Genomic DNA, 13,714 nt, shown 5'->3' on the forward strand with positions numbered 1-13,714 from the left:
AAGAACTTGGGGATCATGACCACCCTCGTGCAGGTCCTTCAGTGCCTTGGCCTGATGGACCTGCAGCAACGCCATGGCGTGCATGGCAGAGGCAGCTTCCCCACAGGCCTTGTAAGCCTTGCCGGTTAAATCCGACGAGTACTTACAGGCCCGGGAAGGGAGACACGGTTCTCCACGCCAAGTGGAGTTAGGGCACAGTTGCATAGCAACGGCCCGTTCCACTGGCGGGATGCGCGTGTATCCCTTAGCTGCCCCGCCATCAAGGGTGGTGAGGGAGGAGGAGCCACCGGAACGGTTTCTGGCAGTAAAAGGTGCCGTCCACGTTCCCGTAAGCTCCTCATGCACTTCCGGGAAGAAAGGCACTGGGGTGGGTTGCTGAGAACCAGCGCGCGCCACCCCGAGATACCAATCATCCAACCTCGAGGGTTCGGGACACGGTGGAGGATTCCACACGAGCCCGACCCCGTTGGCGGCCCGGGAGAGCATGGCCATCATCTCCGGGTCCGTCTCAGGCACCGCTGGCACCCCCGAAGGAGGCAGCGGTGCCGAGTCGTCGTCCGCAGAGAAGTCTGACCCACCCTCCGATGCAGCGATCGACATCTGGTCACTGGGAGCCCCAAAGGAGACAACCGGTACACACCTCGAGGATGGTCCAGCTCTCTCCAATGGAAGCTCAACTGGCTGCGGAGCATGAGAGGGGTGAGGGCTCCTAGGGGGTTGGTTCCCCGAAGGAGACGCGCTCACCGTGATCCTCAGGTCACCCGCGCCCCCGCCCGAAGCAACCCTCTGAGGAGGATTGGAACGAGGCAGAGGCACGGGGACTCCGCCCCTTTGCAGGAACAGGAGTCTCGACCGTAGCTCCGCGATGGTCATCCTCCCACAATGGGTACATGACTCATCCACAAACGCTGCCTCAGCGTGTTCAATGCCCAGACACACGAGGCAGCGTTTGTGACCATCCTGTGAGCCCAGGTAACGACCGCATCCAGAAACACACAAATAGAAAGTCATCTTTTTCTTTTTAAAAGACGCTCTCTATTTGTGTAAGCTCTTTTAGGGACTGCTCTCACTGGTGCTGAAACACGCAGGGGAACAGTCACTGCGAACACAGACAGGAATGTGCACCTGTCTGTGCGCGATCTCTCTCTCTCTCTCTCGCTGTCTTACCAGCTGTGAAAACAGCTTTTGAGCGCTCGTACGGCGCACCTTACCAGCTGTTACAACAGCTTTTTGGTTTGCTCAATACCACAGACAGGAGAGAGAAAAAGACGACTGTTCGCGCTGCCGTGCTGTAACGCCCGCACCGGGAAGGAGAGGTCCAAAGAAGAGGCTCGCTTAGTAACACTCTGTAGGTTTAACATGAAGCGTTTGGCTCCGAAGCAAAAAGCTAGCGTGCAATCATAACAGCTGCTGTTAAATACCCGCGCTGACGAGGACGCGCAGCTGATGCAAATGATTGCATGCCAATGTGCATTGGCTTGTTTTAGTTTCACTCGAAGTAGATTGGCCTCTCTAGCGAGATTCCTATTGGTCAGTCTGACCTACGTTGTAGTGACTGACCGATAGGGAACTGAGATAGTCACTTTCCTTTTGTTCTATTAAACAAAAATAAGTCTTTTATCTCTGTTGTAAGTTACTGGGGAGAATTAAGCACTCACAGCACAAATAGTTAACACCTCAACAAGCTGCTCCACCAGTTTAATGACGTGGGGAGTGGCTGCTTCAAATTAGAAAGCCGATTGAGTAGTAGCTGAGCAACATTATTAACCTCAATAAAGTTCTTTTTGCTTTTCCTACACTCTTTTCTCCAGTGTCCAGGCTTACCACAGTAATAACAACTGCCCTCTCTCTTAGGACATTTACGTTTCTGTTGGTTCTCTGTGTTGACCTTAAAGGATGCTGCTGCAATGTTTACGCTTGCCCTGACATCAGAATCTCTTTCCCAAGCAGCTAAACTGTCCAAGTTGTTTTGCAGGGTTCTAGTGGCCCATGTGACATCTAAGAAAGGCAATGCATTTCTATGCTCTGACAAAAGACCATCAAACCATGTGCGAACGAGGGCACCATTGTCCTCTAGCGCCTTCTCTGAAGTGTCAACAATCCCACTGTAAGCTGCAGCTGTCTGACAAAATCTTTCTGTGTACTCACATACATTTTCATAATTCTTCTGTACACAACTAGTGATCTTTGACCAGTCCACTTTTGGTCCAACAATGTTCTTTAACACTCTCAGAACTCCCTCTCTCAATTCATCTTTTCTGGCAAGCTGTAGTAGAATTGTTTACAGCATTTTCAAAATCATTGAATTCTAAATCAGTCAAGATCTGTGATATTAGCTGGGTGATTTCAGCTAGAGACATATCGTAGAGCCGCATCTTTTTGGACAATTCTCTCCTAAACTCAGAAAATTTCTTTGCACTGATGGCAAACTTTCAGCAATTCTCTCAATATTTTTAGGAGCTAAAGATAATTTGACTGCTTGTAGCTTCAGTATGGGGGTTGCTGATGGAACTGGATCAATCCCTTTTCCCCTACTCTGAGCCTTTTGTCTTGCTCCACACACTTCAACTGCATTTACATCTTTCATCAATACAGCACTGACATTGTCCTTTATTCTATCAAAAAACTGTACATCAGGATAGCTTTCATCTGACTGTTGGTTTTCTGAGTCACAGAATGGATGGGCTTTGTTATGGCCCACCTTTGTCTTGAAACAGGACACTTGAGTCTGCAATTGTTTGTTCTGTTCTTTTAACTTCACAATACACTGAGCTTGCTCTTGTGCAATGGATAAGCTAAATTCCATGTGACAGAAAATGATGCCTTTTATGTTTCTCTTCCTGATACATGCACCTAACACCTTTTTGCATTCTTCAATAGACCATACTCTTTCTGGGTGAATACCAAATTTCTTTGTCAAATTCAATCTGACTGACTCAGTCACTATGGAGTCCATGTGCTCTCCTAACAATGACTTGAACTCACTGTCTGTCCATAGAGGGCTAGCTAGTCCACCTTTCTAAGTTGATGGAACTAGCCTAGCATTCCTTCTAACAATTTTGTGAGTTTCTTTGTTACCACACAAACAAACACTAAAACGTCTGATCAACAGAGGCTTACACTTGTTAACACAAATCAACTCTGTTAACCTTCCTTGACAGAGCAAAGGAAAACCCAAATTACTAGCACTTTACACTAATCTTCCCTGCCTGAACAGGGTTCCAGACTGCGACCAAATTGGTCGCATATGCGACCATTTTTTGAGAATGTGCGAGTTAAAATGTTATGTGGTCGCATTTGTGCGAGTGGACGCTTGAGCCACAGAACGCCGTTGTATCAGCTGCTGCAGTCCGTAACTTATGTTCAAAATGAACAAGTAGGCTACATCATGAATCCATTTTCCAAACCGTGTTTTTGACTTCTTCTGAATCACTACGGTACGCCTATAATAAGTGTTTATATTCGGACTATTTTATCCCGGGTCGTCTCGGCTGCGGAGTAGCCCAGTGCCTGCGTGACTCGCCATAGACATTAACGGAGAGAAGTTCCGTCTACAATGTTCTTCCGCAAGACACGTGCAGCTTATTTATTGACGAACGTAGACGTCACACGCATTGCACACTGATGGTGAAACGCGCCAATTACGAATTTGCGAATTAAGGCACACTGTAAAAAATAAAATCGTAAAAAAACGGTCAATGACTGGCAGCTACGGCTGCCAAACAAAAACCGTAAAAATAAAGTAAAATATCCTAATTTAAATTGAGTGCAAAAAAACTTTTCCAAACTTTGTCCTTAAATGTTTTACAGAAAAACACTGTTATTTTACAGTTATTTCCTGAATTATTATGATCAAACACCTTCACTGTGAAAAAAAGGTAAAATGACTGTCAGCAATGGCTGCCATACAAAAACCATAAAATGAATGTAAAATATCCTAATTTAAATAAATACTATTGCAGAAATCTTCATTAAACTTTTTAACAGAAACACAGTTATTTCACATATATATTTATATTTACTGTTTGTTACTGTTTAATTACAGATTATATTTGTAATTTTACATAAATTTTTATGTAATTTAAGAAAACAGAAAAAATACTGTATGAAAAATACAATCAATTTCCTGTATAAAAAATGTGAATTACTGCAATTTGTCATTAATGTCGCAATACCTAAAATAACAGCTGAATTTTTATTTTACAGATATTATTTGTAATTTTACAGTGTTTTGAGTACAATTTAAAATGAAAGAAAATGATCGTCAAAAAATCACAGTTATTTTCTGTAAAATTAGGATTTTTTTTTACGGTGCATATAAAATGATAAAAATGGTCTCACGAAACACAGAGCCCCTTCCTCCTACGTCTTTTCAGCGGTTATATTTTCCTCTGTCGAGCGATTACTCTCATGATCGCTCGACAGAGGAAAAGGAAATTATTATAAAATGTAGAAGGTAAGGAGTGTGAGATTTCTGCTTTTTGTTACAACTATAAACTTTGATAACGAAAAATCTGTATCAGTTTATTACAATACTCTAATCTTTTAAAATGTAATGCATACATTTGAATGTTTAATGATTTTTAAAAGATAGAAAGATGATGATAGATAGATAGATAAATAGATAGATACATAGATAGATAGAATATAATTCAAATGTAAAATGCTTAAAATTACAGATTAAAATTACTGTCCAAAATCCATGAAAATCCTGAAATTTGCCAATGATAATTAATATATTACAGGTATTTCTGCTGCAACCCAGAAAGCCTTTGCTAGCCTTGGTCCATTAAAACCACTATTCATCAGCATGCATTGATTAATCCCATGGCATATAGCAAAAAAATAAAATAAAAAAAAGTGCTACCAAATCATATGCTGGTGCGACCAACTGAGAAAGTTGGTAGCACCAGTGCAACCAGTGGAAAAGTTAGTCTGGAGCCCTGCTGAAACAGAGGATAAAAACAACTTCCCTGACTGTTCAGAGGATCACAAAATATTAACATTTAATGTTAATCTTCCCTGCCTGAACAGAGGATAAAACCAAATCATTAGCACATGATGCTAAACTTCCCTGCCTGAACAGAGGATACACTTTTATCTCTAAAAGAAAACTTTTAAAAGGGTAACCAAAATAAATAGCCTGTAAGACTACCTCTTCTCTGCTTGCACAGAGGCTAACAATATTTTAACTTGAATGCTAAAATCTTCCCTGTCTGGGCAGAGGATTACTTTTCATCTCTAACAGAAAACTTTAGAGGATAAACTTAGCTAACCAAACTCTACAGCTGTCTGTTAACTCTTCTCTGACGGCGCAGAGGCATAGCAAAATTTGTACTGGTCTTCAGCGGTTCTTTGAATAGAGTGAAACTCACCAAATCGTTAGTTGTACGAAAGATTCCGTCTGGAACTCAGTCAGAAATGTTCATTCTTTGTTGAGATCTTTGTTGAGGTCGAAGTTTCTGGAACTCAGTCAGAACTCAGTCAGCTTTGGTGAGATCTTTGTTGAGGTCCAGTTCTGGATTCTGGTGAAGTTAATTCTATCCGGGTCACGGCACCATCTGTTGTGAACTTTTTCTTCTTAAAGTGTAGAAAAGTCAGAAGAGCAGACCAGGAGATGGAGAGGTATCTTTTAAAGCAGATGTTCTTTATTTGGTCGCTGTAGCATCTCAATCTCGTCCAACTAAGGGAAATGTTCCCTTGCAATTTATACATTTAGAGGGGGAGGAGTTTACATTGGGGTGGAGTCCCTCTGAAACAAAGCATGCAAATGAAGTAGGAACACACCCTACTCTGAGGGCATTACCAATCCAATTGAATCAGCATAACTATTCAAATGCTGATAGTGGTCAGGAACTCTGGTTCCTAAGAGCCATCCCAGAGCCATTAAAGACAAAAGGTGAAAGTCTCCCCGACAGCTAATCCAATAAACCTAACGATTCAACATCCAGGCTGAAAGGAGAGAAAACAGGACTATCAGGAAAGGAGACTCAATAATCATCTAAAATCCGTCTACTAAATTGTATCAGTTTTTATACCATTGGAGTGGAAACCTAAATTAAACATTTAACAAATTTGTATTCCTTCAATCCCTTGGTTTTTAACCACCACTGAAGGGCCCTCATGTGCAGCAGGCCGAATGGAATGATATTGGACGCTGCTGCCATGAGCCCCAACACTCTCTGGAAGTGCTTTACAGTGATGGCTTGGCCTAGCTTTATCCCGGACACTGTGGTCAGGATGGACTCGATCCGCGCGGGAGACAATCGTGCCCGCATCGTGACCGAGTCCCACACCACTCCCAGGAACGTGGTTGCCCTGATGCCCTGAAGCCTCAGCGGTGCCAGAGCTACATCCATACATTTGGTAAATGTGCGAGGGGAGAGAGCTAGGCCGAACGGAAGAACACGATATTGGTAAGCTTCGCCCCCGAAAGCGAACCTCAGGAACTTCCTGTGAGATGGAAGGATGGATATGTGGAGTTATGCGTCCTTTAGATCTATCGTGACAAACCAATCCTCGGATTGAATTTGACTCACGATAATGGGAATAGTGAGCATCCTGAACCTGAATCTCCTCAGAGAACGGTTCAGGTGCCTGAGATCTATTATTGGACGCAACCCCCATCCTTCTTGGGAACTATGAAGTAGCAGCTGTAAAACCCGGACTCCCTGTCCGGTGGAAGAATACGATCTATAGCCTCCTTTGCCAGCAGGGAGTTTACTTCCTGTTCCAATACCCGACCCTGCAGTGGGTCGACTACAGTCCAGACCACCCCGTTGAATCTGGGTGGGCGGGAACTGAACTGCAGCCTGTACCCATTTTGAATGGTATTAATCGGGATTCGTTCTCGGCTCCCTGAAGCGGATTCCCGGCAGGGCTGAACCGAAAACGATTCTCGATGGGCGGACGCGAATACTGCCTGACCGCAAGCCTGTGGGGCGGACAGTGCAGCCTGCTTTTGCTGGAAACCGATGTGTCCCGAAGCGTGTTTAACGGCGGGAGAGCAACATCGATTTCCTGCGGGCTCCGTGAAGTAGACGACCTCGGTCGTTCCACCACGGGTGGGGCCGCCCGCAGAGATCCTAGACCAGCTAGGATCTCTTTGACGAGGCCTTTTTAGCCTGCAGGACGGCCCTCAGGTCGCCCTGCTTCTGCTGAGGCTTCGCCTGAGAGAGCCGTCTATGCCCCCAGGCTCCTTGAGGGGGGGCTCTAGACGTAACGCTCTCTCTTTGAGCCTGCCTATAGGCGAAGGAGCTGGTGGATGGCTGTGGCTGCGGCTGCCCACTAGGGGCAGACTTCTTGGACACTGAGCGGCGAGGGAGATACTGTTTGAAGGCCGCTGATTGTTTTTTTCGCCTCCTGAAACCTGTCGACGACGGTATTAACGGCATCGCCGAACAGGCCAGAAGGTGAAATCGGGGCATCAAGGAGGAAAGCCCTGTTTTTCTCCCTGATGCCAGTCAGGTTTAACCATAAATGTCTCTCCGAGACCACCATTGCCGCCATGGAGCGACCGAGAGCGCGGGCCGTCTCCTTGGTGACTCGGAGAGACAAATCAGCGACCTTCCTCAACTCCGCGATGTCTTCCGGAGTTGGGCCCTCGCCCTCATCAATGTCCTTAAGAAGGTCGGCCTGGTACGCTTGGAGCAGAGCCATGGTGTGAAGACTCGCACCAGCCCGACCTGCAGCCATATATGCCCTGCCCACTAGCAATGATGTGTCTCTACACGGCTTAGTGGGCAGCACCGGGGCTTTAAGGGATGATGCCGATTCGGGGGATAAATAATTTGCTAAAGGCTGTTCAACCCGCGGCATCATCCCATAACCGTTCTCTCGTGCCCCCACGATGTTACTATAATTAAGGAGAAGGGGATTGGAGACACGAGAAGAATGTGTTTTTTTCCCACGATTTACACAACTCGTTGTGCAAATCGGGAAAGAACGGCAAGCCCTGGTGATGAGGTTGTTCCCTGTGCTGCAGGAAGCGCTCATCCAGTTTACTTTTAGTCTGCGCTTCCTGCCTTTCTTGTGGCCAGCTGATATTTAAATGGGCCACTGCACGGGAAACAACCTCCACCAACTCCTCATACGCGGGGATACGGGGCGGCGAGTCGTCCCCGAAATCCCCGCCCTCGATGCTGAGCACGTCTACCTCCTCAGAGGCAGACAGCTCAAGCATCGGATCCTCGACTCGCGCAGAAGAAGCCGCGGGGCGGGCTCCTGCGCGAGGCTCGAGGACATCGGAACTGCCCGATGAATCCCGAGAAGGTGCCTTAGCAGCCTCGGGATCCCCGGACAGATCCATTTGCGAGCCCCATGAAGAGCGTCGCCGCGCCACCTCAGCGGACGCGGGTCCCGCACCACGGGGCTCGCGAGGCTGGCCATCTTCATCAAAGATAGCCAGCCGGGAACGCAGCACACGGATTGTCATTCTCTCGCATTCCTCGCAAGTAGCCCCCTCGAGAGCTGCCTGCGCATGCTGCATTCCGAGACAGTGCGTGCACAGTCGGTGTGTGTCCCCGCCCGTGATGTAACGAGGACAAGGATGCACACACTTCCTGAAACTCGCACTCGCCATTTCACCAGGGATACTCAGTTTTTTGACAAACAACAGTAAATAAGACACACAGTCACAGATAGCGCTTGCTGAAGAACAGAAAGCTGACATTTTGTTTTGCCGGCGTCCCTTTATAGTTCCGCCTATGTGTCGTCACACATCACGTCATGACGTTGCACCAATCGGAGATTGGCTCAGTTTCATTCATGCTTCAGAGGCGCTACGCTGAGGGGCGTTCCCCCAAAGTGTCATTCGACGCAGTTGGAGTTCCCTCGAAAGGGAACAGCTCTCGACTTGTGCTTAGAAGCAGAGTTTCTTGTTTTTAATGACATGTGGGCTTAATAAATCATTATCTTGAGCAAAATAAGCAAGCTGACATTCAATGCAATCTATATATTTTATTTTGAATGTATATATATACATTGTTATGTCTTTTAGTTTGTCAGATTTAAAGTGCCATTTTTGAAGAGTGTGCATGTGCATATGTGCTCTAGTACGTGAGAACGACCCTATGATTGAAAATAAAGCAAAATAACTGAGAAAAAAATAAGAATTGCCATGTCTGTAATTTTAGAAAAAAAATGAGAATTGCCATGTCTGTAATTTTAGCAAAAAATCAAGCATTAACTCGATCTCAAACGGATTAGTTAAAAGAAGTTATTACTCCACCACCTGCATGACATCATTAACCAACATGGTTGAACGACAAATTTGCGTCGTGACTAGCTAGTTCATTTCTTCAATGATGCATTGTACTAGTTAAGCAGTGAGTTACATCGCTGTACGGGAAACGCGGTCAAGTGTCTGACTTACACTTTAAAAAACCAAACGCAGTTTGTTTTGTTTGACACAGTGTTGTTAACTAAAACTACACAAATGTTATTCATTTTTAAGTGAAGCTGACATAAATTAAAATTAGATGAAAAACTTTTTTATACAGTACATTTTTTCTTAAATGTTGTAACTGAAATAAAATAAGTTTAAGTTGAAATACTATAATTACTAAAACTGAAATAAAAAATTAAAGCTAAATATAAATATAAAAATAAAAATAAAAATGACAAAAGCACATGACAAAAACTTAAAATGACAATAAAAGGTAATTCAAAATATTAATAAATACTATGTTACTATATAAATACTACTAGTGATTTGCAAGTTTTAATTGGTTCTTTAATATGTTTTTAATATCGTACCTCAACTAAACTGATCATATAAAAATAAAAGTTAAAAATATTAATAAATAGCATTGTTTGATGGGACATTTCAGGAAGGGTAAAACTGAAAATCATGATTCCACAACAATTCTATTTTGTGGAAATGGTATGTGGACTTTGTGATAAGAAATTCTGTCAATCCAAAAGTAATGCGCACCCATTTTTGTCACATTTTGTATGCAATGTGCATCAGAAGGTCAGTGAACAGTCAAAGACTATTAGTGAAACTAATGTTTGTGTGTATTCTCTTGTTTGTGTTAGATGAGATTGCATGTGTGGATCCAAAAGAGTGTGACTTTTATTGTGGAGCCAGTGTGGGCTGCAGTAATATTGCTTATCCTAAACTAGTGGTGGACCTGATGCCAAACGGTAATATCCTGATATTTCTAGTTCTGTCTCTTTACATGCTTTGATAGATCTGTGTTATGGGTCTAACCTGCTCTGTGTGTTCTTGAAGGTCTCAGAGGCTTGATGTTGTCTGTCATGCTGGCCTCTCTGATGAGTTCACTCACTTCCATCTTTAACAGCGCTAGCACACTCTTCACCATGGACATCTACACCAAGATCCGTCCCAAAGCCAAAGAGAAGGAGCTCATGTTTGCTGGGAGGTGCGTTGCATATTGATTTTCTGACCTTGTGTGAGCAAAAAATGATGTGAATAAGCTCTGAGATGCCTGTGTTCATGCATACAGGTTGTTCATGCTGTTTCTGATCGGCGTGAGTATTGCGTGGATCCCCATAGTTCAGTCAGCTCAGAGCGGCCAGCTTTTCGACTACATTCAGTCCATCACCAGTTTTCTGGCTCCACCCATCGCCGCTGTCTTCTCCCTCGCCATTTTCTGCAAGAGAGTAAATGAACCAGTGAGTTTTTTTCTTGTTAAATTCAGCTTGATATTAAAAAAAAAAAAAAAAATCCCTCAAAACCGCTCAAAGTCTTGACACATAGTGTTGATATTCCCTCACAGGGTGCTTTCTACGGGTTGTGTATTGGTCTGTTGGTGGGTCTGGCGCGTATGATAACCGAATTTGCCTATGGCACGGGCAGCTGCGTGAGCCCCAGTAACTGTCCCACGATCATCTGTGGTGTGCACTACCTCTATTTTGGAATGATCCTCTTCAGCCTGTCCTGTATATTGATACTGGGCATCTCCCTCGTGACCAAACCCATTGACGACAAACATGTAAGCTCTTATCATAACAACACTATACAGTGTTCTTAATCATGCTTCTGTACCATATTTTCCTCTCTTTTTTTTCTTTTCTTTTTTTTTTATATTAAATATTCTTATTTTACTTGAAATACACATATTATATGTACTGTATACTATAACATTATACTACAGTTCAAAAGTTTGGGAAGAAAATATTTTTTTCTTTTTAAATAAATTATTACTTTTATTTAGAAAAGAAGCATTAAGTTGATCAATTGACAGACAGTCAGACAGACATGAAGCAATCTATACTGTAGCTGTATTTTGTATCTATAAAAAAGCTACTTCTCTGTCACGGCCCCTCATTCTGTGGCCCCTTGTTGTGCAGCTGTACAGGCTCTGCTGGAGCTTGAGGAACAACACTGAGGAGAGGATAGATCTGGAGGCAGATGACTGGACTGATGAACAGGATTCCAACTCTATGGAAACAGAAGGTACGTCTGCATAAGCCACCAAATTCATAATCATTGATGGGTAGCACAGGTAACACTCACCGCTTTTGTGTGCAACGTGCATCATGTGGTTCAGTAAACGGACTCTGGGTGTCTGTGGGTGGGCCGTCTGATGCTGAGACTAGTTTATGGCTATGATTAATTGACTATATTGTAGTTTGTTCAAGGAAAACAAAGGATGTTGGCCCAGAAACATGTCTTATTTGTGTAAATCACATTGCACATGTAACATATTAGCTTTTAATAACCAATAGCAACCATTTCCGTTCATCTCTTGACCCTGCAGAGGTGCGTGAGGAGCCCGGCTGTTGTAAGAAGGCCTACAACTGGTTCTGTGGCTTTGACCAAGGCAATGCCCCTAAACTGACTAAAGAACAGGAGGCGGAGATGAAGTTGAAGCTCACCGACACCACTGAAAAACCTCTATGGAGAAACGTGGTCAACGCTAACGCTGTTATCCTCCTCACCGTCTGCGTCTTTTTCCATGGTTTCTTTGGTTAAAGATCACATCAGTATCATCTAACTCTGTTAAGGATATTAGACCTGTGTTCTGTGGACAGAAATGTTACCTTATCAGTAACATCAAGCTAAATGTGATTAATCAGACTGTAAGAGGTTACAAAGTTCCTCTTGAAACACACAATACTTCCTTATAATATCCTCAACAAAAACCCTTTTCATCCTTATTGTACTTTGATTTGATGGCAGGAAGTACAATACAATAAAAAAAATTCTGTAATTTTTAATTAATATAATATTGTGTTTAGCACCCAAACTGACTTTCATTAAACCCACGACCAAAACTAATCATTCATATAATCATGTCCTTGTTTTTTTGTCAAATCATTCTTAGCTACTACAGTATCTGATTTAACACATGTCTAGCAGCCTTTACTGTACATTTAACAATGTTTACTTGTTCAAAACCGCATGTTCTTCCTTTATATCTTTGACATATTACAGAGTAACAGTTTCAACGAATAATACGAAGTTCTAGTCCACTCTGTTGTATGTTTCCTGTAAAGTCTTCTGATACATTATGATCAAATCAATGCAAAGTCTTTTTCAGTGCCATTTTTAAGCTGTCTCTTATCTACCAAACTCCAAAAATAAGTTTTATAAATGGTCTTACTATGTATTTGATTTTCTTGTAAGTTAAAATATATATATTTTTGTCTGGGAGAAGGTAAGATATTTTATTTAATATTGATATTGTTGCCGTGGTGTATACTCTGTAATATATTAATTTAATGTTTTCTGTCTTCATTGTAATAAAAATTAATGAATTTTGGAGCTTATGTGTTTATTGAGATGCACAGGTGTAAGAAGCCAGAATCGTGTTCAGAATTGCCGGAATAACCACTGAAAACAATTATAAAAACTTCTAAGCGTAACGTGATGTGAGCAGACTCATTCAAAGGCCTGAGCACCGGAGGAAAGTTAATATTTAATTTTCATGAAGATTCTATCGATACATCTGAAACCAAAGTCCAGGACCATTGTGGTTTCCTTCAGCAACTCAAGACACAATGAGTGATCTATTAGTTTGACTCAGTGATACATTTCTCTGAAGAAGATAAAGGAAACATTCATTTGGTGGATGAGTTTCACATTTTAGACATTTGAAATTGTAGAATGTAATTCATGCCATCTGTTCACAATTTCAATACATCTGAAAATGTAGTTGAATATAAATGTAAATATAATTATATAGTTATAAGTCTGAAAATATAAATTGAACTACATAGATGTAACAGTAACACTTCACGCCAGGTTCTATTTGTTAACATTTTTAACTGTATTAGTTATAACATGAACTTACACACTTAAAAAGCCATTATTGATATTAGTTAATATCAACATATACTACTATTCAAATTAAAAGTTGTATATGTTAATATTACAGACAGTGATCTAACAATTAATAGCATAATATTCACTTTAACATTAACAAAGATTAATAAATTACGTTAACGAATGTATTGCTCATATATATATATATATATATATATATATATAATTGTGAATTTTTAATTGATCATTTGTTGCTGTTCATTTTTAATTGATCAACTCTTGGTTTTATATTATTGGCAGAATCTAACTACATCTATTTTACATTTGCAATGGATTGTTTTTGGGTGTCAACCCCTCGTGGCCTCAGCTAAGGGGCAGGGAAGTGGGGGTGCGCAGAAAGAATTCGTCGCAGCCGCTGAAAAAAAAAGAAGAAGAAAAAGAAAAGAAATTCGTCCGCAACCGCTACTCCTGAGCGCAAGT

General features: G+C 42.3%; 1 protein-coding gene across 1 annotated transcript in view; it reads left to right on the plus strand.

The window, feature by feature from the left end:
* The window catches only part of slc5a1 (solute carrier family 5 member 1), a 37,507-nt gene extending 24,777 nt beyond the window's left edge, over positions 1-12,730 (plus strand). Inside the window, exons 10-15 of the mRNA XM_056253298.1 lie at positions 10,039-10,146; positions 10,235-10,385; positions 10,470-10,638; positions 10,743-10,958; positions 11,317-11,422; positions 11,727-12,730. Coding sequence (XP_056109273.1) covers positions 10,039-10,146; positions 10,235-10,385; positions 10,470-10,638; positions 10,743-10,958; positions 11,317-11,422; positions 11,727-11,941 — 965 coding nt within the window. The 3' untranslated portion in view covers positions 11,942-12,730. The remainder of the gene's footprint in view (positions 1-10,038; positions 10,147-10,234; positions 10,386-10,469; positions 10,639-10,742; positions 10,959-11,316; positions 11,423-11,726) is intronic.
* The last annotated feature ends 984 nt before the right edge of the window (positions 12,731-13,714 follow it).

Source organism: Rhinichthys klamathensis, unplaced genomic scaffold, assembly GCF_029890125.1.
Source record: "Rhinichthys klamathensis goyatoka isolate OS25496 unplaced genomic scaffold, OSU_Roscu_1.1 h1tg000104l_1, whole genome shotgun sequence".
Classification (NCBI taxonomy): Eukaryota; Metazoa; Chordata; class Actinopteri; order Cypriniformes; family Leuciscidae; genus Rhinichthys; species Rhinichthys klamathensis.